Here is a 26,651-nt window from a genome sequence, read left to right as displayed (position 1 = left end):
CAATGGGAGAAGCTAGCCCCCAACCAAGCACAGACGCCACACTGCACTGCCTCTGGCAAGCTCGCAGCTTGAGTCCTGGTCTTCACTACATCCAAGGCCACGCAGCTCCCATGTCACCCATCTCACCACCAAACAAAGGAAACAGGCCTGTGTTATCTTACATTACCAATTTCCAACAGAGTCCTCTGTTTGCAGAGTAATGTCTGAGACAATTACCCATAGTTCTGCCTAGTGCCATCTACATGCACCCTGATATTAACCCTCCAGATCTTTCTAATACATGTATTTATCCAAACTCCTGTTAAATGTTATAACAGTACCCACTCCTCCCACTTATGCCTTCTTCTCAGTCTTTTCAACCATTCCTTGATGAATTTTGCCATATCATTCTCCATCTACTTATATCCTGTGAGGTGGTACTGCATTCACCTGATTCATTTCTTCCCTGCTCATCTATTTTTAGGGTCTCACTGGAAATAATTTTTCATTAACCCGTGGGAACCCCAAGGTTCTGTCCTTGACATTTTCTTATTTCTCATCCAAGTGTTGCCATTTGGCAAAGTCATGTCTCAGCACGGCACCCATTTCTACATGCACATTGACAACACCATTTTGCCTCTCTGCCGTACACCAACCACTCTAATGCATGCAGCTGTGAAACTGCTTGCCTAATATCAAATGTCTTCATACTTGCCTAGTCAAATACTTTGTTATAAAACACTCATCCTATCCTTCAAATCCATCCATGATTTCCCATCTACATAATCCTTTCTAGTCCTGTAAAACAAAACAGCAGCAAGTGCAATCCTCTAAGTCAAGACTCTTGTTCTGCTACATGACCAATGTTTGAGCTTGCTAATGTTCTCAGTTCTATGCTTCTAGCATAAAACAATAGAGAGAAGAGGACCAGTCTTCCTGAAGTGCTTTTTTCAAAATCAATTCCATTGACAGAGCTTTTAATTATCTTTTTGCAGTTCAGAGTCAGTTAAGTTTTATTGTGCCTTGTATCATTTTATGAGAGAAAATTATTATGGTTGGCATACTGGGGCTTTATAATGTGTGGATGCACAGATACTGGTCAATTAAATTTAGTGATGTGACTGATTACTTCTGTATTTTTCTATGATTAATTCAAGTAACTAAACAAATAGGAAAATGGGAAATAATGAACAGAAATCTAAAAATGAAAATACATTTCAAACTATGCCACAGCTTCCTTACCAGTAATTATGACGTGGAGGAGGTCAGTGTCACTCATGGGAATTGAAAATGAACTTTTCTTGAAATGCATCTCGGAGCTAAAGTCATCTTAAAAAGTACAGCATTTGCTGCTTGTTTGTCCTAGTCTGTTGGGAGCCTATACTGTTGGGACAGGTCTCAGTGAGAACCATACCTTCAGGTGTTTGGGGATAATTGATCTTTTCGTGACAGAAGACTTGAGGGCCTAACCATCATACACCTCTACCAGTCAGAGGTACATCATCTCCTATCCAGTCCTCTTTTGATGGCGCTAAATGATTTCCTTTCCACAGACAACACCTTCCAGATTCTAGTTACTAGGTATTTTTTAATCTGCACATCATTTTTTTTGGTATTTTGCCCCAAATTTTAAACTCTGCCCTGGGCCCTCAAAATATTTGCTAGTGGAAATAAAACCCAAAAATGCTGGAAGCAATCAGGAAGAGGTCAAGCAGCATTGATAGAAAAAGAAACAATTAGTATTTCAGGTCAAAAGACCATTTCTTAGAACTGGAAAAGAAAGAAAACAAGTTCATTTTAAGCTGTTTTCCCAGTTCTGACAAAGGCACTTCAACCTGAAATTTTAACTCTGTTCTCATTTCCCAAAAGGTACCTGATGTGCTAAGTACTTTCAGCATATTATGTTTCTGTTTCAGATCTCCAGTAACCTCTTTGTTTTTAGTTTTCATCTTCTAAAGAAAAACATCTTCCCTCTATTTACCCTGTCTGGTCAACCTATACTCCAAGGAGAATTCCAATTCCCCCTGCCTGATGTACAAGCTGAAGTCTCACAGTCCTGTGCATTCGTTCCAGCAATTCTCTTTTGCAACTTTTTTTGGATCTTCTATCTTTCTCAAAATTTGGTATCGAGACTTGGACATTATACACCATTTGCTGCAAAACTAATATTTGCCGTGTGTTTTATGTAACTTACCACATGCTTCATCAATGACTGCCTCATCATGTTCTTCTACATTCAAAGATCTGTACACGTGTACAATCAGATCCTTTTGTTCTTATAGTGCATTGGAACTCGACCATCTAGAAGCAGAGTCATGTATCAAGGAAGCAAACCCATCAAGCATAATTTGCATTAATTCTAATCCCCACATTGCCATCAACTGTCTCTAGATTCTAAACTCCACCCCAAACACACACTCACAATCTGTGCACGCACACCACAATATCAATTAAACTGCCAACCCACATCCCTGTGGGACACAAAAGGAGGCACGACTACCCAAAGGAAGCACAGGGAGAATGTGTAGGACAGGACCCATGGTGAGGATTGAACCCAGGTCAGTGGAGATCTGAGAGGCAGTAACTCTACTAGCTGTATTATTGTGCTTCATACTAAAATAATATATTGCCCAATGTCCTCTGCAGAAATCTATCCTGTGGACTTGTTTAAATTTAGCCTAGAATTCCTTGGCTGAAAATTTTAAGAAATCTTAGTCTGTCCAGGAGCAGACAACAGTTAAAATAAATTTATAAAAGAAAATGTTTACCATTATTCAATGTCTGCCCAAGCTCTGCAATTCCACTTCTGGAAATCTAGTGTTTCCCAGCAATTCAGACTTTCAGGATGATGAACTAAAGCTGGCCTGCATTGATCCATTGGCTAAGTAGCTTGCTTAATGCCCTTTCTTTAAGCCTTCATACATTCTTTTGCTTGATTTAACATATATAACAAGTACAGCATGGAAACAGGCCATCTCGGCCCTTCTAGTCCGTGCCTAACGCTTAATCTCACCTAGTCCCACCAACCTGCACTCAGCCCATAACACCTCTTTTCCTTTCCTGTCCATATTCCTATCCAATATACTTTAAATGACAATATCGAACCTGCCTCTACCACTTCTGCTGGAAGCTCGTTCCACGCAGCTACCACTCTCTGAGTAAAGACGTTCCCCCTCTTGTTACCCCTAAACTTTTGCCCCTTAACTTTCAACTCATGTCCTCTTGTTTGAATCTCCCCTACTCTCAATGGAAAAAGCCTATCCATGTCAACTCTATCTAACCCTGTCATAATTTTAAATACCTGTATTAAGTCCCCCCTCAACCTTCTATGCTCCAAAGAATAAAGACCTAACTTATTCAACCTTTCTCTGTAACTTAGGTGCCGAAACCCAGGTAATATTCTAGTAAATCTCCTCTGTACTCTCTCTATTTTGTTGACATCTTTCTTATAATTTGGTGACCAGAACTGTATACAATACTCCAAATTTGGCATTAACAATGCCTTGTACAATTTTAACATTACATCCCAACTCCAATACTCAATGCTCTGATTTATAAAGGCCAACATACCAAAAGCTTTCTTCACCACCCTATCCACATGAGATTCCACCTTCAGGGAACTATGCACCATTATTCCTAGATCACTCTGTTCTACTGCATTCATCAATGTCCTACCATTTATGTTTTGGAATTTGCTGATTACTGTTGAAAGAATACCAGAATGATTGAAAGAGAAGGATGGATGAACTTATCAGAGAAAATGGAACATGTTGTATTAGTTCATAAGTTGCCATAGAAGCCTTATATGTGTGCATAGTTACTGCTTCACAATTCTTGTCACAACAGGTTTCTTCTTTGACAAACCTTGAATCGGGAAAATAATAATTAAATTTGTTCAATTATATGATTACGGTCAATCATTCATAATTGTATAGTAAACCTCAGGGCATCAAATCCTTCACTTGGATGAAAAATAACATAAAATATATCTTTTGATGGTATGACTATAGCAAGTTCCTCACAGGGGCTTTTTCAATAACGCTGTTTGGTGCCAAAAGCGAACAGCAGTGGGAGAAGGTTGCACACAGACCTAATAATGGAACCAAGTTGACTGTCCAGAGCAGCATGCCCCCCCCCCCACACACACACACCCCCTCTCCCCCCCAAAAAAAAACTCAGGCAGCATCTGTGGAAATGAATAAGCAGTCGACATTTCAGGCCAAGACCCTTCATCAGGGCTGGAAAGAAGAGGGAGGATGCCAGTATAAGAAGGTGGGGGGAGGCAAAGGAGGGCAAGCTTAGAAAGTGATAGGTGAAGCCAGCTAGGTGGTGGAGGAGAACGAAGAAGAGGGATGGGGGAGGGAGAATATCTCTCTTCTACATTTCCCTACACTGGCCTCTTACCTCTTCCCATCTGTCTACCACCTCCCCTTGGTGTCAGTCCTCCACCCTTTCTCCCATGACTCGCTCTTCTCCTCCTGTCAAATTCCTCCTTCTCCAGCACTATGCCTTTTTCACTTATCACCTCCCAACTTTTACTTCCCTCCTCTCCCACCCAACTAAGTTCACCCATCACTTTCTAGTTTGTCCTCCTCCACCTTTGCTCACCTTCTTAGTCTGGGATCTTTCCCCCTTCCTCTCCACTCCTGATAAAGGGTCTCGGCCTGAAATGTTGGCTATTTATTCATTTCCATAGGTGGGTGCCTGACTTGCTGAGTTCCTCCAGCATTTTCTCTTCCAATCTCTTTGACCTCAGACCATCAAGCAGGATGCACCATAACTTTATCGAACGTAGAAATCTATAGCACATTATTGGCTCTTCAGCCCACAATGTTGTGTTGACCATGTAACCGTCTCTAGAAACTGCCTCGAATTACGTTACTCTGTGTACCGATCTAAGCATCTCTTAATAGACCCTATTGTATCCACCTCCACCACCCTCACCGGCAGGGTATTCCATTAACCCACCACTCTCTGTGTGGAAAAACTATGCCCTCTCATGTTAGCCATTTCAGCCTTGGGGAAAAGCCTCTGACTATCCATAGGATCAATGCTTCTCATCATCTTATACACCTACATCAGGTCACTTCTCATCTTCCGTCGCTCCAAGGGGAAAACGCCTAGTTCACTCAACCTATTCTCAGAAGGCACACTCTCCAATTCAGGCAACATCCTTTTAAATCTCCTCTGCACTCTTTCTATACTGTTGACATCCTTGTACTGAGGTGACCAGAACAGAACACAGTACTCCAAGTGGGATCTGACCATACTCTTGTATAGTCATAACATCACCTTGCAGCTCTTGATCTCAATCCCATTGTTGAAGAATGCCAATACGCAGTATGCCTTAATAACACTGTCAACCTGCGCAGCAGCTTTGAGTGTCCTATGGACACAGGCCCCAAGATCTCTCTGATTCTCCACATTCCAGGAGTCTTACCTTTAATACTATATTCTGCCTTCAAATTTGACCTACCAAAATGAACCACTTCACACTTCTCTGGGTTGAATTCCATTCCTATCTGTGTCCTGCTCTCACGCTTTAGGATGAAGACTGTTAGGTTGGGAAGCAACTACTTCTTCCAGCCCGTAAGATTGCTGAACTTCCTGTCACCACTCAGGCCTCATCATGCCAGTTGCTTTTTACTGTTTTAACCTGTGTCGTAATTGCATGTTATTATTTATTGATTTACTAGTAATATTACTTTGTGTTATGTGAGCGAGTTATTTGTACTGTGTTGTGCTCTTTGGTCCAGAGGAACGTTAACACACACAGAATGCTGCTTGGCCTGCTGTGTTCCACTAGCATTTTGTGTGTGTTGTTGTTTGAATTTCCAGCATCTGCAGATTTCCTCGTGTTTGCCAGAGGAACGTTGTTTTGTTTGGCAGTATACGTGTCTACAGTTGAACTACAATAAACTGAACTTGAACTTTGTGTGTGTTACTCAGGATTTCCAGCATCTGCAGGAACTCTTGTGTTTATGTTAAGTTGAATATCCATCTGCTTTTCAATTTGCCAGCATTTTAGGTGCAGCCCAGTACATATATAGAAGTAAGTCATGTAATAAAAATCTTTTTGCAGCTGCAACATTTTTTATGAAGGGCTATGCAAAAGTATGAGTATAACTAGATATTTGAGTCTAGAAAATTCAAAAACATCTCACATGTGCCTTCATATTTCCTCAAGTAACCCCAGTACATCATGGCATGTGCACTGGTGGTAGTTCAGCATTTGCACCTGTGCAAGTTGTCCTCTCATCCGAGCAAGCCCAACAAACATTTGTGCAGTTTATTTTAGCACTCAGTTCTTTAACCTGAATCTGTTTTCAGTGTAATGATAGAAACCTACATAGCCGGTTATATTTTGAACTGGATTTTTTTTTAAATCGGTGAAATATCAACAGGTCCAGGCTACTACCAAGCTGCAAGGCACTGTAGACCACCAGCAATCTTACACCCACACCCTCCCCAACTCACACACACTCTCTCTCTCTCTCTCTCTCTCTCTCTCACTCACACACACACACACACACACACACACACACACACACACACACACACACACACACACACACACAGTTTTTATTTTACAAATAGCATCCCACGTATGTAAATTCATAAACACTAGAGGCCTATGATGATAAAGCTTTGGACTCAGCCAGACCAGCACATTTTGATTAGCTCCTTTTCTTTTCTCTGTTGTGTCATTTTAATAATTAAGAAATACCCCTGTATATTGTGATCTTTGCTAGTCACCAAAAACAGTGGATTCATCAGGTTCCATTAGCAAGCATATAATTGGACTTAAATACTATCAAAGTCAAGTATTCCTCATACCCACTGGCTAGTTGCAAACAAGAAAATATGAATGGTTAGAAATATGCAAGTTCATGACATAACTTTGAATAATATGACAAACATTTGATAATTCTGTAGATGTTGACCATCCAGTGCAATACACACACACTCATCAGGTCAGGGGACATCTATAGAGAGGAATAATCAGTTGATGTTTCTGACCAAGATCCTTCATCAGGACTTGAAAGTAAAGGGGAAGAAGGTGGGGGGAGGGAGGGAGAAGGGGAAGGAGTACAAGCTGATGGGTGAAGGCCAAGTGAGGTGGAAGGTAGGTGGGTGGTGGAGGGGGTTGAAGTGAGACGCTGGGAGTTGATGGCTAGACGGTGTAAAGGGAAGAAGAAGAATCTGATAGGAGAGGAGTGTGGACCATGGGAGAAAGGGAAGCAGGAGGAGTAACAAATGGAAGTGATGGGCAGGTGAGGAGAGGAGAAGTGGTGAGAGGGAAGCCAGAATTGGGAATGGCAAAAAGAGAAGGGAGGGGGTAAAAAAATTACTGGAAGTTAGAGAAATCAATATTCATGTTGTCGGGTTGAAGAAGCATTTGAGTTTTTCTTGGGTGAGTTTGTTTAAAACTTATTGAATAAGTCCTTCTTGATTCTATGGCTTATTAAGATAATTTAAAAATTATGAGCTCTAAATTTTCACCTGTTAATTATCATTATTGCTAGTCTTCCACATCAGTGCATAAACCTGGTATGTTTTCAAAGGTAACCAAACTAGATCATGAGTCAATAGACACATCTGCCTTAACCAAGTATCATCTTGCTGCTTTTCTCACATCTTGTTTAAAAGGCAGTTACTTAGTTTTCCAAACCAATATCTATTCGATCGTCTCCTTCACTTCAAATTTTAGAGAAACATAGACAACCCACAACACAATACAGGCCCTTCAGCCCACAAAGCTGTGGTGAACATGTTTTTACCTTAGATATTACCTAGGGTTACCCACAGCCCTCTATTTTTCTGAGCTACGTTTACCTGTCCAGGAGTCTCTTAAAAGACCCTATCATATCCACCTCCACCATCACAGCCCATTCCATGCACTCACCACTCTCTGCATTAAAAAAAAACTTACCCCTGACATCTCCTCTGTACCTACTTCGAAGAACCTTAAAACTGTGCCCTCTCATGCTAGTCATTTCAGCCCTGGGAAAAAGCTTCTGACTATCCACACGATCAATGCCTCTCATCATCTTGTATTACCTCTATTAGGTCACTTTTCATGCTCCGTCACTCCAAGAAAAAAAGGCTGAATTCACTCAACTTATTCACATAAGGCATGTTCCCCAACCCAGGCAAGATCCTTATAAATCTCCTCTGCACCCTTTCTATGGCTTCCCCATCCTTCCTGTAGAACTGAGCACAGTACTCCAAGTTGGATCTGACCAGGGTCCTATATAGCTGCAACATTACCTCTTGGCTCCTAAATTCAATCCCATGATAGATGAAGTTTGATGCACCATATGCTATCTTAACCACAGAGTCAACCTATGCAGCAGCTTTGAGTGTTCTATGGACTTGGATCCCAAGATCCCTCTGATCCTCCACACTGCCAAGAATGTTACCTTTAATACTATATTCTGCCATCATATTTCACCTACCAAAATGAGCCACCTCACATTTATTTGTGTTGAACTCCATCTGCCACTTCTCAGCCCAGTTTTGCATCCTATCAATGTCCTGCTGTAACCTCTGACAGCCCTTCACACTATCCACAACACCCCCAACCTTGGTGTCATCAGCAAATTTACTAACCCATCCCTCCACTTCCTCATCCAGGTCTTTTATAAAAATCACAAACAGATCCATCCCTAAGGCACACCACTGGTGACTGACCTCCATGCAGAAACAACTACTCTTTGCATTCTGTGAGCAAGCCAGTTCTGGATCACAAAGCAATGTCCCCTTGGATCCCATGCCTCCGTACTTTCTCAATGAGCCTTGCACGGGGTACCTTGTCAAATGCCTTGCTGAAATCCATATATACTACATCCACTATTCTACCTTCAACAATCCTCAAAAAATTCAATCAGGTTCGTAAGGCATGACCTGCCTTTCATAAAGCCATGGTAAACATATTATACATCTCCAAATGTTCATAAATCCTGCCTCTCAGGATCTTCTGAAGATGCAAAGACCATTGCCAAAGGCTCAGCAATCTCCTCCCTCACCTCCTACAATAGCCTAGGGTACATCTTGTCCGGTCCTGGTGACTTATCCAACTTGACGCTTTCCAAAACCTTCAACACATCCTCTTTCTTAATACCTACATGCTCAAGCTTTTCAGTCTGTTGTAAGTTATCCCTATAATTGCCAAGATCCTTTTCCCTAGTGAATACGGAGGCAATGTAATCATTACGTACCTCTGCTATATCCTCCGGTTCTATACACACTTTTCCACTGTCACACTTGATTGGTCCTATTCTCTCATGTCTTTTCCTCTTGCTCTTGACATACTTGTAGAATGCCTTGGGGTTTTCTTTAATTCTGCTTGCCAAGGCCTTCTCATGGCCCCTTATGGCTCTTCCATTATCTTTCTTAAGCTCCTTCCTGCTAGCTTTATAATCTTCTAGATCTCCATCATTACCTAGTTTTTTGAACCTTTTGTAAGCTCTTCTTTGCTTCTTGGCTAGATTTTTAGCAGCCTTTGTACACCATGATTCTTGTACCCTACCATCCTTTCCCTGTCTCAACTGGAACACACCTATGCAGAACTCCACACAAATATCCCTTGAACTTTTGCCACATATCTTCCATAAGTTTCCATGAGAACATCTGTTCCCAATTTATGCTTCCAAATTCCTGCCTGATAGCCTGATATTTCCCCTTGCTCCAATTAAACACTTTCCTACCTTGTCTGTTCCTATCCCTCTCCAATGCTATGGTAAAGGAGATAGAATTGTGATCACTATCTCCAGAATGTGAAAGATCTTCTTTCTTTCTTTTTCAATCTTTTTATTAAATTTCATATATAAAAAAAACAACACAAAATAATGAATAGATTACAGATTCAATAGACTTGAGATTACATTAGTAATAGGATAATAATATCCTATTAAAACATCCATCAACAAAAGGTACATAAATCAATCAAGTCTATATAAATATATATGAAAAACAAAAATAATCGTCGAAAAAAGAAAAAAAAATTGAAATTATATATGAGAAAAAATATATAATGAACAAAAATACTAAACTAAAACTAACATGGGCAATAATAGCACTTTATAAATATATAAAGGTGTCAAGAAAAACTCCAGAACTCCATACCTGAACAAGTATAAGTAGAGAAAAGGATCTGAAATAAGCCAAATTAATTCATATGAAAGTGTCGAATAAATGGTCCCCAGGTTTCTTCAAATTTAATTGAAGAATCAAAGATAGTGCTTCTGATTTTTTCCAAACTCAGATAAGAAATAGTTTGGGAGAACCACTGAAATGTAGTAGGAGGATTTACTTCTTTCCAGTTTTGTAATATAGACCTTCTGGCAATTAATGTTACAAAAGCAATCATTCGTCTGATTGAAGGGGAAAGCTGATTGCCATCTTCATTTGGTATACCGAAAATTGCAGTAATAAAATGGGGTTGTAAATCGATATTCCATACTGAGGAAATGACATCAAAAATGTCCTTCCAATAGTTATGTAAAGTGGGACATGTCCAAAACATGTGAGTCAATGAAGCCACTTCTAAGTGACATCTGTCACATTGAGGATTGATATGCGAATAAAATCGGGCAAGTTTATCTTTAGACATATAAGCTCTATGTACAATTTTAAATTGTATTAAAGCATGTTTAGCACAAATAGAGGAGGAATTAACCATTTGTAAAAATTTTTCCCATTTATCTGTTGATATATTACATCGAAGTTCTTTTTCCCATTCTTGTCTAATTATATCCGATATTTCTGGCTGTATCTTCATAATCATGTTATAAATAAAAGCTACTAATCCCTTCTGACAAGGATTAAAAGTAAAAATCAAATCTGAAAAATCCGATGGAGTTGAATTAGGAAAAGATGGAAGAATTTTATGTAAGAAATTTCTAATTTGTAAGTATCTAAAAAAATTAGATTTAGGTGAAAGATCTGACACCTGACCAGATTCATTTCCCAATACCAGATCAAGTACAGCCTCTCCTCTTGTAGGCTTATCTACATATTGTGTCAGGAATTTTTCATGAACACACCTAACAAACTCTACCTCATCTAAACCCCTCACTCTAGGGACATGCCAATTGATATTTGGGAAATTAGAATCTCCCACCACGACAACCCTGTTATTATTACACTTGTCCAGAATCTGTCTCCCTGTCTGCTCCTCGATGTCCCTGTTACTATTGGGTGGTCTATTGAAAAAAACACCCAGTAGTGTTATTGACCCCTTCCTGTTCCTAACTTCCACCCACAGAGACTCAGTAGACAATCCCTCCATGTTTTCCTCATTTTCTGCGGCCGCGACGCTATCTTTGATCAATGGTGCCACGCCCCCACCTCTTTTGCCTCCCTCCCTGTCCTTTCTGAAACATCTACAGTTTGGCACTCGAAGTAAACATTTCTCCCCTGAGCCATCCAAGTCTCTGTAATGTCCATAACTCCATAGCACCAAGTACTGATCTACACTCTAAGCTCATTAGCTTTTGTCATAGAACTCCTTGAATCAAAATAGACACGTCTCAAACTATCGGTCTAAGCGCGTTCCTTCTCTGTCACCTGCCTATCCTCCCTCTCGAACTGTCTCCAAGCTTTCTCTATTTGTGAACCAACCACCTCTTCCTTTGTCTCATCAGTTAGGTTCACAACCCCAGCAATCCTAGTTTAAACTCTCGCCAATAGCCTTCATAAACCTCCCAGCCAGGATATTGGTCCCCCTAGGATTCAAGTGAACCCCGTCCTTTTTGTACAGGTCACTCCTGCACCAAAAGAGGTCCCGATGATCCAGAAATCTGAATCCTTGCCCCCTGCTCCAATCCCTCAGCCACGCATTTATCCTCCACCTCACTCTATTCCTATACTCAATGTCAAGTGACACAGACAATAATCCCAAGATGACTACCTTTGTGGTCCTGCTTCTCAACTTCCTTCCTAACTCCCTGTAGTCTGCTTTCAGGACCTTCTCCCTTTTCCTGCCTATGTCGTTGGTACTGATATGTACCATGACCTCTGGCTGTTCTCCTTCCCACTTCAGGTTATCGTGGACGTGATCAGAAACAAAACGAACCCTGGCACAGATATATGACAGATCCTCCAATGTAGGAATAAATGGAAGACTCAGAGGAAGAAATAGAAGATTAGTTGGTAGAAAGTTCCTGTGGCTTGAGTCATGGTATATTAGAGTCACTGCATTACATTTTCATGTATGGTCTTTGCTATTTGGCCATTGGGGTGGGCGCAGGTTAAAAAGACACCACTCAGATATACAATACTTGGATGGGGTAGGGAAGTGCTTTTAGCTGGAATAACCCAGGAGAAACATGCTCTGAAGGAGAGTTCAAGTGAAAAGATTTTTAAAGCTAGGATATATTTTTCCATAATCTGTTGTTTGAATCTTTCAATGATCCCTAGATAAAGTAGCAAAGTTATATTTATTACAGAGATCAGCAAGAAATTTTAAATTATTATGTTTCTACCAGCATAACAAAAGTAAATAATCTCATGATATAATAACCATTTTTATTACAAATAATTGGCAGTTATCACACACAATCAGATCTTTTAGGAAGTATTAAAACCTGTGAATGTAAAAGCTTGCCTTATCGTGACAAAGTTGATGGTTTGATCAAACATACCCAGATGAAATTAACGAAGTTGAAAGTAAAAATTATCAGACTGCATTTATGTCACCACATACAACCAACCCTAAGATTATTTTTCTGCGGGCATACTTAGCAAATCTATAGACTAGTAACTGAACTGAAAACATCACGAACTGTAAACTGCAAATGCAAGCAAGGTAAACGGCAAAATTGCAATTTGATCACAATTTCAGGGTTTCAAATCTGATTTTTCTCTCTTGGAATTGTCTTGTTCCATGTCATATTATTTACTATACTAGGTATCAAAATGACTGAAGAAAGATTAGATTTGCTGTATGTTAATTCTAAGTATGCTAATGTCTGTCAAATTTCCGTGTTACTGGACATTCTTCATTAAAATCTCTGTCAGACTTGTCATTAGTCTTTTGCATTATTTACTGTTCTCCACTAAACCTGGCTATTTCACCTGAGTTGCCTGAGTTCCATTTATAATCGTTGCAGTGTGGGTCACGAGACAGCATCTGCTGGAATGTCGAGGCAAGGGCTTGATGGATGTTTGGGTCAAGATCCTGCAGTGGAATACCGACACAGGGTCATGATTTAAAACTCGTTGAATGGGTGTATGTGTATGTGGGTGTGAGCATGTGGCTTTCATTCTGTCTCGTTAATCTTTGCTTATTCATTCTCACCTGTCCCTTTACATCATCTTCCTTCATCTCATTGCACAACCAGAGACGAGGAATGCGAGGAGGAATATGCTGAAGAAGAGCAGCCAGTTACTGAACCTAACACTGAGGATGAGGGGGAAGAAGACCCCCCTTGTCAGGGTCAGGCAAGGTATTAGCATTACATTTGACAATCCATATTAGATTTAACCTGTGGAATGTAGTATATGTTTTGTAATAAATAATTATAACCACCTGGAGTAGAAATGGATTCACTTTACAACTACTTGAACAACATTTGGATGATATTTCTGACTACGATAGCCTTCTGTAATAACAAAGTATACAGATTTGAAGCTTTCTCATGGTAAAAGAATATTAACTCTGGTATGAAGTAAACTAATATTGACAGTGTTTCAAATTACAAATCAAATAAGATTAATTATGAAGTAATGAAGATCATACTTTTAAGATCATACATATTGCAGCTTCATAGGATTGCTTAATGTTTGGAGTTAAATATAATTCAATTTTTAAATAATCTTTTATTTGGTCCTGCTCCAATCTTCCCATGTTCCCTGTCCTTTCATCCCTTTCTCCCACCAGTGGGTTGAAACCAGACACAGCAATCGAACAAGCAGAAAATAGCCCCCAGAGTACAAAATATGTAGCAAGCTTCATTCCTGTGCCTGAAGAGAGAGGATCTGCCAGCCAGTTCCAGACTTCTGAAACACAGAGCCCTTCAGCTATCTCTCCTCCTCAGTCACCTAGTTCTTCTGGTGGTTCTCAGTATTCTTTGCAGCTATCATCATTGACATCTTCATCGTCATCCATTGCCATTCCTCATTCACCAGTGGGTTTGCCAAACAGCCCGCAAGATTCATCAGCAAACATTAACCTAACTCTCTCTCCCACGGTTGAGAAGTTGCCATATCTTCCTCAATCACCTTTTCATCTATTCTCATATGATCTGAGTGAAATTCCTTCAAGAACCAAAGAAAAGGAAGCAGAAATGAAGCAAAACAGGTAGCTTGGAGTTTATGTGTAAATCTTCAAGTTTATTGTTAACATTTTTAACTTACATGTGTGTTTTAGGTGTGTTGTTGGGTAATTAACACCTTAAAATAGTTTGTGTCCTTCTAACACAGTTGTGATCTTGCTTATGTTTGCCGGACTTCAAGTATTGCTGGGTTTTTTCTTCTTTTATTTTAGCAGCTCACTATGAATGTCGAACTTGTGCACAACTTCTGAAGTTATAGTCTTTTTCCAGAATGCTAGAAATTGTCAAGATGAGCCTGGCCTTCAAGATTTGTCAAAACGTTTTGCTTTGACAGTCCAAGTCTGCCCATCCCTAGTGGAATAAATGGATTCCGATACAAGTATGGGGCCTTTACCTGGACTCAAATGGAGTTCAAAAGGAGAAGTGAAATGACTAATTTGATGAACCATATTTCTCAGAAATTGCAAAGCAGACTTTCTTACTTGCAGTTTTCGTTGTAGCTATCATCACTCGCTGTTGATTATTTATGTCATCAGCTAATGAAGGAAAAATTTGCATTATGTGCTTTATTATAGTCCTTTATTATAATGAAAGGCCGTGGGGTGTCATCAGAGGCTTTGTGACACCGAAGTACCTGGTGATATTGGGGCAGATAGAAGGTTTAAATATTTAAGGAATGTATTCCAGAACATGTCACCTGTGCATGTGAAGCATGTTAAAAATGTCAGTGATAGAGTAAATAAATTTGGGAATGCTCAAAAGGCCAGAAATAGAGGAGTGGAATATGTGGGAGAATTGTAGGAGATGAAAGAAATAGAGCTGTACAAGGATGGGGACTGAAATAATGGAAAGATTTAAAAGCAAATAAGTTTCTAATGCCAAGGCGTTAAAAAAAACATTGTCAGTTAAACAGTCTAGAGAGGGAAGGTGAATGGATCTGCCAGGAGAGTACTGTGTGCTGTTCTGGTCACCTACCTACAGGAAAGATATGGATAAGATTGCAGGAGTGCTGACGAAAATTTACCAGGATGTTGTCGGGACCTAAGGGTCTGAGTTAAAGAGAAATGTTGAATAGGTTAGGACTGTATTCCCTGGAATGTAGAAGAATGAGGGGAGATTTGGTAGTTATACAGAATTATGAGGGCTATAGATAGGGTAACTGCAGCAGGATATTTCCACTGGCATTGGGTGAAACAAAAACTAGAGGTCATAGGTTAAGGGTGAAAGGTGTAATATTTAAGGGGAAGCTGAGGGGAACATTTTCATTGAGAGGGTGAGGGTGTGTGTGTGTGTGTGTGTGTGTGTGTGGAACGAGCTGCCAGAGGAAATGGTGGATGTGGGTTTATTTTCAACATTTGGACAAGTAAATACACAGGAGGGGTATGGAGAGCTGTGATTCAGGGTGTGGGTCAATGGTTCTAGGCAGAATAACATTATGGCACAGCCTAGATGGGCCACAGAGCCTGTTTCTGTGCTCAGGACTCATTGAGAGTATGGCAGTCAGGACACTGTCAGCACTTGGATAAACTGATTAACGTAGAACAGAAGGAGGCAGGCCATCCAGGAATGCATTAGTGTTGGGAAGTCTAGTGGTACTGCAGACATGGATAAAGGTCTCGGCAGCAGATAAGTTGAGAGAGGTCGGAAACAGGCGAGGCCACTGGACATCAAAAGGCACTTTTGGTTTAGTTGCCCATATATGCTTCAAAGTTCATCACAAGTTCAGATGTAATACCAGTGTTGTGAAAAGCTTGTTTCAGTTTGGCCTCTTGCCAGATAGAGATAATGGAGTCATGGCTGAGGGATAGTGACCAAAATATTCCAACTATCTTGCCACCTGTTAGCTCCAAGGTTTTCTGATACCTGGGAAACTAGGCAGAAATGCTAAAAATTAAAACTCCGCTTACATCTGAGGCGAGCAGCCTCACAAAAATATTTCAGTGATGGCCTCTCTTCTGAAAACCCAGGATTCCTTCCTCTTCATTCCACCTTGCCCCTTACCTATCAGCATTATGCCTCCTAGTTTTGATTAAGTAATATTGCTCCTCCTCCTTTACTGTCCATCCTTGAGGTTAAAAGTTCTCCCTCTAATTCTGTTTTTCAGATATTGTCCTGGATGTTTAACATTTTTGTCTCCACAAAGTATTTCTAGCATTTTATTTCAAATTCATGGAGCTTTCTTTTTGATTTTGTATATCTAAACATCAGTGTTAGCAATATTAAAAACCAAAGTTCTTACAAATAACTTGGACTAACACAGCTCATCACCACCTTTGTGCGATAATTGAAATGTTATATTCTGTCACTACACAGACAAGGCCTGTTACTTGTTCTTTTTTCTTTGCCTGTTTTTGCAAGTTTGCAAATTCAAAACCAGTCTTAGACAAAAAGTAGATAATCACAATGTCAGTGTGAACATTGTGCATTAAGCTTTTCACTTGTGAAATTACCAGAGAGAGTATAACATTTCGGCTTCTGTAATACAGTTGGTGAGTCTGAGTAAATACTTTCTGCAATCTCTGGTTTTGTATTTGATTTGAAGAGAGGAATGAAAACAAGACAAGTAGCCATGGCTGCATATTTGGTCACATCTCTATCCAAGTAGAGCTGTCTGTATGACTGTAAAAATCTGCCACTTTTTTTTTCTGTTTGAGTAAATATTTAAGGTACCCATGATGTAACATTTTCCAGATGCATATTAACATTGTGCAGCCATGCCATAGTGTTTAAATCCTGGGGTTTATTGCGTTTGTATACATGTCCTGTGTCTTGACGTGCTCATCAATGCAGCCTGTATCAAGTGGAAACTCAGTTTTAAAGAAAGCTTGTTGAGCCAAGCAGTGTTAAAATTGCACTGTGTAACTGTCATTTGATGTGCTCAGTATGGGTCTGATTTTTATTATAAACCTGTTAAATGCAGTTTATCTATGCCACTTTTAATCCCAGAGAAGTTCAAATACCCTCATGGTTATTTGTGAAGCCAGTGAATAGTCTGTAATCTTATTGAATCACCTTTAGTTAAAATAATGTAGCTCATTTTTGTCCAGTCTGTACAAATCTTCAGCCAATCTGATATGCATCATGTTGAATTAGAAACAACCACTAACTATTTATTGAAAGTAGTAAAATGGTTAATATGTCAGGCAATAAAGTAAGCCATCTCAACAATAATATTATCAATACAAATGAGAAGCAGCCTTTGAGAATTCCAAACATTTTACTTAAGATGGCTGATAACAATTTGGGTCAGACAATACGAAGTTAAAATTGGTAAATCCTTCTGACTATGTGATTCATGTTAAAACTGAACTCTTAAAAACTCAGTGTTATTATCATGCTGAAGGCTTGGAATTTTCCTGTTGCTATTATATTAGTAGTAATATAGAAAATTATCACAATTGTCAGAGAACAGGTAATCATACACTTTAGATCCAAAAACGTCTGTGACAGACATCTGGCTTGCAACATGTTCATTTTATCCAATTGTCTTGATATACATTGTATATTAATGGGAAGCTGGAGTTCTCTTTTGTAGGGCTGCTTTCACAGTGAGTTTTGAAAATAAGCTGTGCTGAAGCAAGTCAAAAAATGATGACCCAAAGATCGCAAAGACAGTTGTGTTTAAAAACTTTACTCTTCTATATCTACTGAAGAAGTTGTATCATAAATTTATGATGTCACTATCAATAGAAAAAATTTTCAGCGTTCAGTCCAAAATTTTCTACATTAGATAATTAGCATAGAGAACAGAAAGAGAATATCTAGCTTCTTAGGCCTATCTTAATTTCCTTTCTTCCTTTTCCCACAGTTTAAAGAATTTATCATTTCTACTTAATGTCCACTAAAGTTGTGTTACATTAACTGCTCCAGAAGCTGAAATTTAAAAAGAATATTTTGGTGAATTTATGCATCTTGTCTATGTCTATCCATCCAACCCTTTATACTGTGTGCTTTATTCCACCAATTTATACTCAAATCAGATATCTTTGACTGATTTTCCATATTTCTGAACATTTTCAGTCTGACTTTTTAAATGAAAATTTTTATGCAACACTCAAGCCTAAATATTACTAAGGAAATTAAAAACAAATTATTTCATGACTAATCTATTCCCTAATATAATCTTCATTTCCTAGTTGAAATTCTCTTGGTTTTATTCACTATCATTTTTTCTGTATTTCTATTTGCAGTCAGTCGGAATCTTCCTACATGAACAAATGCTCTGACTCTTTTGAACCTTATACACCCAGGTCTTCTAATAGGTGGGTTATTAAAGTAAACTCTTTCAATGATGATTACAGTATGCTGCTCTCAGTTGGAAGCTAAGTAGCTTTGTACTTTTGTAGTTTAACTGATCAACCAGCTTTACATTGTAGATGTATACATCCATTATTACTGCATTATTTCTGTTTAAAATTAAACTTTGCTTAGCAGTGTATTTGGGAAGAGTGAAGAAATAATGAGAATGATAGGGAATGGGTAAATCGGTCCTAAATTTATTTTAATAATGCCTTGCTGTCATAGCTCTAGTCAGAGCTATTGGAGCACAGAGCCTGATTTTTGTCAAAGTTGATCAGAATTTGAGTGATGGAAGACAATTAATTGGATGAGTATTTATTTTAATTGGGTGTGATCACCTATCAACAATTTGATGCCTGTGCAGCAGTTGAGTTACCCAGCTGCCTTTTATCACAGCTTCGATTTCCACCTGGCTCAATCCCATCAGGCAATGAGTTAATCAGAAACAGAAATACAACAGTAATTGATAAAATACATTCCAAGTTTGACTTCTGCCACTGAATGATACTAAGTTTGTGGTTTTTGACTTGGAAATAGTTGTAATCTGTCAAAATCCAGTGTCTTCAGCAGAGGGGAGAAAACTTGTCCATGCAAAACTCAGAAGGAAATCCCCTGTTAATGTCTGAACCAGTGCAAACTTTGAAAAATTCAATTGAATCTTGTCATAAGTAGGTGGAGAAAGATTACTAACAAGCAATTGAATGTATTAGTTTTCCAAAACCATAGTGACCGTGTTGTCTGCATGGATTTTAGTAAGGTGCTTGACGACGTCCATCATAGGAGGCTCATCCAGAAGATTAAAGTGTGTGGGATCCATGGTGAATTGGCCATTTGGATTCAGAACTGGCTTTCCTATGGAAGACAGAGGGTGGTGATTGAAGGGACCTATTCTAGCTGGAGATCTATTAGTGATATTCCGCAGGGATCTGTATTGGGACCTCTTGGATTGTGATGTGTGTAAGTGACCTGAACGAAAATGTATTGTTGATGAGTTATTTAGTAAGTTTTCTGATGATACGAAGACGTGTGGTGTTGTGGGTAATGTAGAAGACAGGCAAAGTATACAGTGGATTTGGATCAGTTGCCGATATGAGCAGAGAAGTGGCAGATGGTGTTAAATCCAGCCAAATGCGAACTGTTGCACCTTGGTAGTTCAAATGTAAATAGAGTACACTGTTATGTGCAAGACTCTTACCTGTATTGAGGAGCAGAGGGATCTTGGGGTACAAGTTCTGAGCTCCCTGAAAATTTCTACTCAGTTTGATAGAACGGTTAAGAAGGCATATGACATGGTTGCCTTTATTAGCCAAGGCACTGAGTTCAAAGGTCAGGGAGCTACATCACAATGTTATAAAATTTGTGTTAGGCCACATCTAATGTATTGCATACAGTTCTGCTTGCACCATTATAGGAAGGACGTGGAGGCTTTGGAGAGGGTGCAGCTGAGGTTTATCGGGACACTGCCTGGATTAGAGAGTATATACTATACAAGAGATCTGACAGACGGTTCTTTTTCCTCTGGAACAGCAGAGGCTGAAGGGAGACCTGACAGAGTTATTGCCAGTTATTGTTGAACTCAACATGGGATTGCCTTAGGAACTCTAGCTTTGGATTTTTCCCTCGGGTTACCCCGAAGCCTCTCCCATGAGTAAGTATAGCTGCAAAGCAGAGGGTGTTATTAGTTCAGAGTTTTCCTTCTTCTACATGAGCTGCCAACGGCAGCTGACAAACCCCATCTGCCCAAAGTGACTGGTTGTAAGACGCCAGTAACCCAGCTTTGCCCCTTCTCCTGTCAGTAGAAACAATTCGCTGGGCTTAACTGCTAAGCCACTTGTAAAGGCTAGGAGTTGGACTTGTCAGAGGCTTCTTGAGGCGCACGCCATTAAGATCATTTAATAGGTATTGGGAGCTTGTCCCCATTACCACCATTGGTCATAACAACCTTCAAGAACCAGTACAGATAATGGACTTCATGCAATGCGTTTGTAGTTTACATTCTCCAAATCTTCATTCATTGTGGACATTTACACTATATGCAGCATCCGCAAAGCAAGCAGCATTGTGAAGGACCCCCCCAACCCCCGCACCCCTCATACAAACTCTTCTCCCTTCTGCCACCTGGGAAAAGGCATCGAAGCATTCGAGCTCTCACGACCAGACTATGTAACAGTTTCTTCCCCCAAGCTATCAGACTCCTCAATACCCAGAGTCTGGACTGACACCAACTTACTGCTCTCTACTGTGCCTATTGTCTTGTTTATTATTTATTGTAATGCCTGCACTGTTTTGTGAACTTTATGTAGTCCTGGGTAGGTCTGTAGTCTAGTGTAGTTTTTTTCTGTGTTGTTTTTACGTAGTTCAGAGTAGGTTTTGTACTGTTTAATGGAGCACCATGGTCCTGAAAAAAGTTGCCTCGATTTTACTGTGTACCTACTGTACCAGCAGTTATGGTCAAAATGACAATAAAAAGTGACTTGACGTAATATTCAATATGATTGTTGACACCTTCAAACTCTTCATAGTTCTTAACCTGTTGAAGTAGTGAATTTGTTTCACTCCTGGCCATTCCTGGCACCTTTAAGCCTGAATGCTTGAAATTGGGGTAAGCAAAACAGTTCTGGATTGTCCTACTGTTTATTTCTCACCACTGATTGGAGAAAAAATATACCACTGCTGTTTGAGTGTTATGCCCCCATTCCATGCTGGGAAATATTTTCAAGGTTGAACTTTAAATTTTAACACCAGAATTAAATAATCATGCATATATGGTACAGAATCTATACTAAACCAAGTCTTTGAAGTAGGAAATGTGCTGAGTTTGGTATTCAAATAAGACACAAACAAGGTATTCAAAACCTATTCAGCAATTTTAATCCCTATAGATAATGTAAAATAAAGCATTAAAGTTAGCCTGGTATAAAATGGTCTCAGTTTTTTTTAATATTAAAAAGCACACAATGTTAGAATGTATCTGTGGAATACATTTTGTCAATATTTCTGCTGACAAGCAAAAGGAGATAAAAGCCTTACAGTCTTGAGTCTGTTAGAATAAAACTATTTTTAATACATATAAAAGACTGAATTTAACATATGTAATATTTGCAGTTGGAAATATCAATAATAAAATGCAACATCTTTGCAGTTATTCCAACTCTCTCTGATTTCCATTTTGGTGAATGACTTTTTAAATGTAGTACCTAACATGACAAATCCAAGAACAATTTTCATTTATTTTATGGCTTTTAATATAAAAAACATCCTACAGTGTTTTGTAGGACTGTTATCAAAAAAAACTTGAATGCAGAGTTGCATGGGATATTAGGAGGCAAATTAAAAAGGTAGGTCAGTGTATTAAGTACAGAAGTGTAAAGAAGCCTTATGAAAATGGAAAGGGAGAGATATTTAGAAGTATTCAGGGCAGCAGTTCCAGAGAGTGGATCCCTGCCAGCTATAGATGGAGCTGCTAGTGAGTGTGACAAGAATTGCAGGACCCCAGAGATCTTCGGGAATGGTAGTTTAAGAGTAAGCTACAGTGGCGGGGAATAAGGCCCAAGAGAAGCACTCAAACATTTTAGACCGCTATACCTGCTTCAACTGAAAAGTTTGATGATGCATGGTTTTAGTGACAGATTTGGAATGCTGCTTAGAAGATTTCATGCAGATTAGGTTACAGGTATTAAAACAATGCAAAATGATGTTCATTTGTTAAAGTTTGAAAAAAATACTTTCTATTTGCACGACTTATTTCTTTGTATGTAGAGTCGTACCATTCATTTTAAAGTGGTGGCATTGTGTTAAAATGATTGTCATTCTCATGTGGGTTGGCTTTAGAGTAGCAGAGAAACTGAGATTGTTATCCATAAAGAAGAGAAGTCAAAGAGAGATTTAATATAGGTGTTCAACATTATCAAGTGCTTCCTGTGACAGGAGAATTGGTAACCAAAGAACATGGATTTTATTTGCTTGACAAAAGTACTGGGAGAGATTGGACTTTATTTGTATCCAGTAAATTTTTAATAAGTGCAAAGCACTTTCTAAGAGATAGTGGAAGCAGCTTTGGTGACAGATTTTGAAAGAGATCAGGATTTATTCCTGCTTAGAAACTACTGGTAGAGCTATGTGGGAGAGAACAGAGTGAGATTAATTGAACTGTTGTTTGAAAATCAGCACATATGTGTTAAGTGATCTCCTTCAGTGCAGAGATAGTAGAACTTAACTCAAATCTTTCTCCTTTCAACCATTGTAACTAGGTAGCATCTGTCACGGATGTTCAGCTCTCTACCTTTATGCTCTCCCCACAGTTTGTTAACCAGATAGATATTCTACCGAAGGGAAAATGCTGTTCCTCACTTCAGTGCCAGTGATATTACTAAGTGCTGCTACATGAACATTGCAGGCAAAATGCCATGATAGGCTCACATTTCAGACTCCCGTGTCTTCCTTTGAATTAGTTTAATGCTTTGAAGTTACAAAACATAACAGGTTTGCCATAACCGGAACGACTCCTGGATTTGTTCACTTTTGTGGTGAACTGAAATATTCTTTCAAATAAAATTATGTGCATATTTCAGGAAAACTTAGAATGCATGAAAACATTTATAAAAAACTTTATAAAAAGTGGGAACTTTATGAGGTCCACAGAGCAGAATTGTTAGAATTGTTCCCTTGTAATATCAATGTAAAGGCCAGGTTGTTGGTTTCAATGCCACATTCCTTGTTGATGCTCATTCCTGGTATTCAGCACAACAGGTGTGATTTGTACCAGCAGTTCTTAAAGAGACAATTCTCAATATTAGCTACACCCTTCAGGGAAAACCTCTGTTCTCACTCTGCCTACACCTACAGATTGAATGAAAATTAACTGATTTAATGACCTCCCTAATTCCACAGTGAGTATCAAAATGCAAGATGAAGCAGAAATCAATAGCACCAGCTTGAAATTAAACTGAGAATGGTTGTGACTTTGACCTTCAGGAACAATTATGGCTCATATAGGATAGCCTTTGATTTTGCAGGAGGTCAGGCATAACTGAGGACAACAAAATGCTTTTGACTCTTTAATTAGCAGAGTTTCCAGGGAAACAAGGTTTAGAAAACTTGGTGGTTCTTTGAGTAAGTAAGAGATTGTATTTTTAGGGTAGATGTTTCTCTTCAGATGAACTTTGGTTGTTTCACACAGTTTTGATGTTCTTTATGGGAGCTTTAAGCTGTCAAAATGTCAGGAGAACAAAAAACTCACCAAGAAATACTACTGACAAATAGTAAATCATCCAGAATGTGTATGCAGAACTTTGGACTAATCTAATTTTTAGCAGACCAGCATTGATTTTCTTCAAGTTGCATCTGTGCATTTCCAACATGTGTTAAATGATGCGGTGCTTGCTCGGGATTGCTTTGGTGACATACTGCAGGAAGCTTTACACAACATTTGAGTGTTGGGCTGAGCAAGCCTTTGTTCCATTTTGGTTCAGATTTAGACTCATCTGTATTTTCTGCCACAGGATAAAAATCAGGTAGCATCATTATTCATTCCCAATGCTCTCATCCACACCACTGTATTATAAAATGTATGAGGACTAACTCTAATGAAGCAGTCAGCCTTCCATGTACTGAAAACAGATAGCTCAGATTCAGCTCATACGTTGCAACTCTTTCATCCTTAAGACTGTCAAGAGCACTCTTGACATTATGCCTGTTGGAATTATCTAAATAAAGGAAATCTAAGTACCTGTAATTGTCTCTTGTGCCATTCAATATCAGTTTGAAATGCTGTAGTAAACAATGTGTTGTACCTCTGGGTATATTTCCAAAATGTTTTGATGACAAAACTGTTGGACAATGCATTAGCTTCAGATTTCACTATATATGAAACAGGCCAAAGCCTGCTGCTAGAGGCAAGACACTAGCACCTCAGCTGACTTGGAAATACAATGAGTAATATCCATATTCTAAATGAGAAAAAAACACTGATGCATTCACTGCTGTTGCATTCACTGCTGTTGCAAAACTTTTGACAGCTTGCAAAGCCGCAGAATGGCTTTATCCAACTATAAAAGATTTTAAATGTTTTGGAATGTCCTTGACGTTTGAAATAGTAACATTCAAAATCTAAATCTCTCAAATACTTTATTGCTTAAATAATGGAAGGTTATAAAACCAGTTCAGTTGGGAGATAATTAATGGGCAAACTCAAGTCCTTTCTTTTGCTACTCCTTATTATTTCTAGCTATTCTGGTAATTGTAGACGGTGTCTAGAGAGGTTTGTAACAGGAAACACATTTGCATTCTGCAACTTGACAGGGAAGCCCAAAGGAGAAAAATACATAAACGTGGGCCCCAAATGTTTAAGAGCCATTCCCTTGCCCTTCCTTAGCAGTAAATTAATCATGAAGGAAAAACGGTAATACACTGTCTGACTTGCGAGAAGAACAATGAACAGCTGAGAACTACATAGTAGTGGAGTGAGTCCATGTGCCTCAGGAGAGTCTCTGAAAGGAGTTTTCAAATCAAGTGATGGGTGACAGCAAAGCACCATCATTTTGAGTATCAATTACACTGAAGCAATGGTCACTATATTGTTAGCTCTGATTGGACAGGTGTGTGTGTGTGCGCGTACTGACATGTACATTAGAATCACATTGGTTGCATATTCAAAACTTAAATTCACGAACTTAATAATTCAGTATTGGATTGAAGACTTCAGATGTTTGTAATAAATTTCTGTTCTGTAGTCAATTTGTGAATATATTTCTCTAATGGAGTTTAAGAAACTTCATGGATTGATACACCTTCAAAACGACTCTTTCAATACATAGAACATTATAGCACAGTACAGGCCTTTTTTCCCCACAATATTGTTCTGACCTTTTAACCTACTCTGATCAATCTAACCCTTCCCTCCTGCATTGCCCTCCATTTTTCTAACATCCATGTGCCTATCTAAGAGTAAACTAAAGGAATATAATTGTTATACAACATCCAAGTATGTTGGAATTGTTATTTGTAATAAATTTATCACAAGATTTTCCAAGTTTCTTTAGAAATGTTCACAAATTACGAGTATATATTCTAATTGCTAGTCTCCCATTCTGCACTCTGTATAAACTAAAGCACATTTAGCACTATTAACCAGATGGTATCACACACAAGGCTCACTTATCCCAACACCACAACTCACTGCCTTGCATTTAGTTCTAATTCAGTAAATCTTAAATTTAAAAATTCTTATCCGTCATGCTCCTCCTGGCTTTGTCCTGTAATCACTTCTGTAATATCCATGAACCCTGCTGTCTTCTAATATTTCTGTGTACTTCTAGGTTTTTTTTCTTTTACACTTCCCTACTTCACTTCATAACATTATTACCTAGATAAACTCTGGATGCCCCTCCTTAATATTTCTCATGTTTCCCCCCTTCTTTAACCAAGCTTTAACTTACTTTTCTTAATAACATTGTCTGTGGGCTCAGGGTCAAATTTTGTTAAACTCAGCTGCAAAGAATCCTGTATAGTTTTGAGACGACAATAACATGTAAATCAATGTAAATTATTGATGTAATGGAAAAAGTGTAAATCCATTGAAATTTGAGTAATTTTGGTATAAAGTAGTAATCTAATGCATAGACCATCTAAAATTCTACCATCCTATAGAGACACAGAGAAGCACAGCACAAGCAGGCCCCTCAGCCCATCTAGTCCATACCAAAACTATTTAAACTGCCTACTCCCAATGACTTGTCTGGGATCATAGCCCTCCATATCCCTACTATCCATGTACCTATCCAAGCTTCAATTAAACATTGAAATTGAGCTCATCTGGACAACTTGAGCTGGCCGCTTATTCCACACTCTTGCGTCCTGAGTGAAGAAGTTTCCCCTTATGTTCCCCTTAAACTTTTCTTCTTTCACCCTTAACCCATGACCCCTGTTCGTAGTCCCACCCACCCTCAGTGGAAAAAGCCTGCTTGCATTTACCCTATCCATACCCCTCATAATTTTGTATACCTCTATCAAATCTCCTATGTTCCAAGGAATGAAGTCTTATTCAATTTTTCCTTATAACTCAGGTCCTCCAGACCTGGCAATATCCTTGTAAAT

The 26,651-nt window shown here is 38.9% G+C and overlaps 1 protein-coding gene across 3 annotated transcripts in view; it reads left to right on the top strand.

Moving 5' to 3' along the window:
• The window catches only part of fhod3b (formin homology 2 domain containing 3b), a 519,315-nt gene that overhangs the window by 386,090 nt on the left and 106,574 nt on the right, over positions 1-26,651 (top strand). Inside the window, exons 13-15 of one of the 3 annotated variants that reach the window (XM_059945317.1) lie at positions 13,326-13,430; positions 13,865-14,284; positions 18,449-18,520. The exons of the other annotated variants lie outside the window; for them this stretch is intronic. Coding sequence (XP_059801300.1) covers positions 13,326-13,430; positions 13,865-14,284; positions 18,449-18,520 — 597 coding nt within the window. The remainder of the gene's footprint in view (positions 1-13,325; positions 13,431-13,864; positions 14,285-18,448; positions 18,521-26,651) is intronic. 3 annotated transcript variants of the gene reach the window in all.

Source organism: Hypanus sabinus, chromosome 20, assembly GCF_030144855.1.
Source record: "Hypanus sabinus isolate sHypSab1 chromosome 20, sHypSab1.hap1, whole genome shotgun sequence".
Taxonomy (NCBI): Eukaryota; Metazoa; Chordata; class Chondrichthyes; order Myliobatiformes; family Dasyatidae; genus Hypanus; species Hypanus sabinus.
The sequence above is the reverse complement of the archived record's forward strand: the minus strand, read 5'-3'. Positions and strand labels throughout refer to the sequence as shown.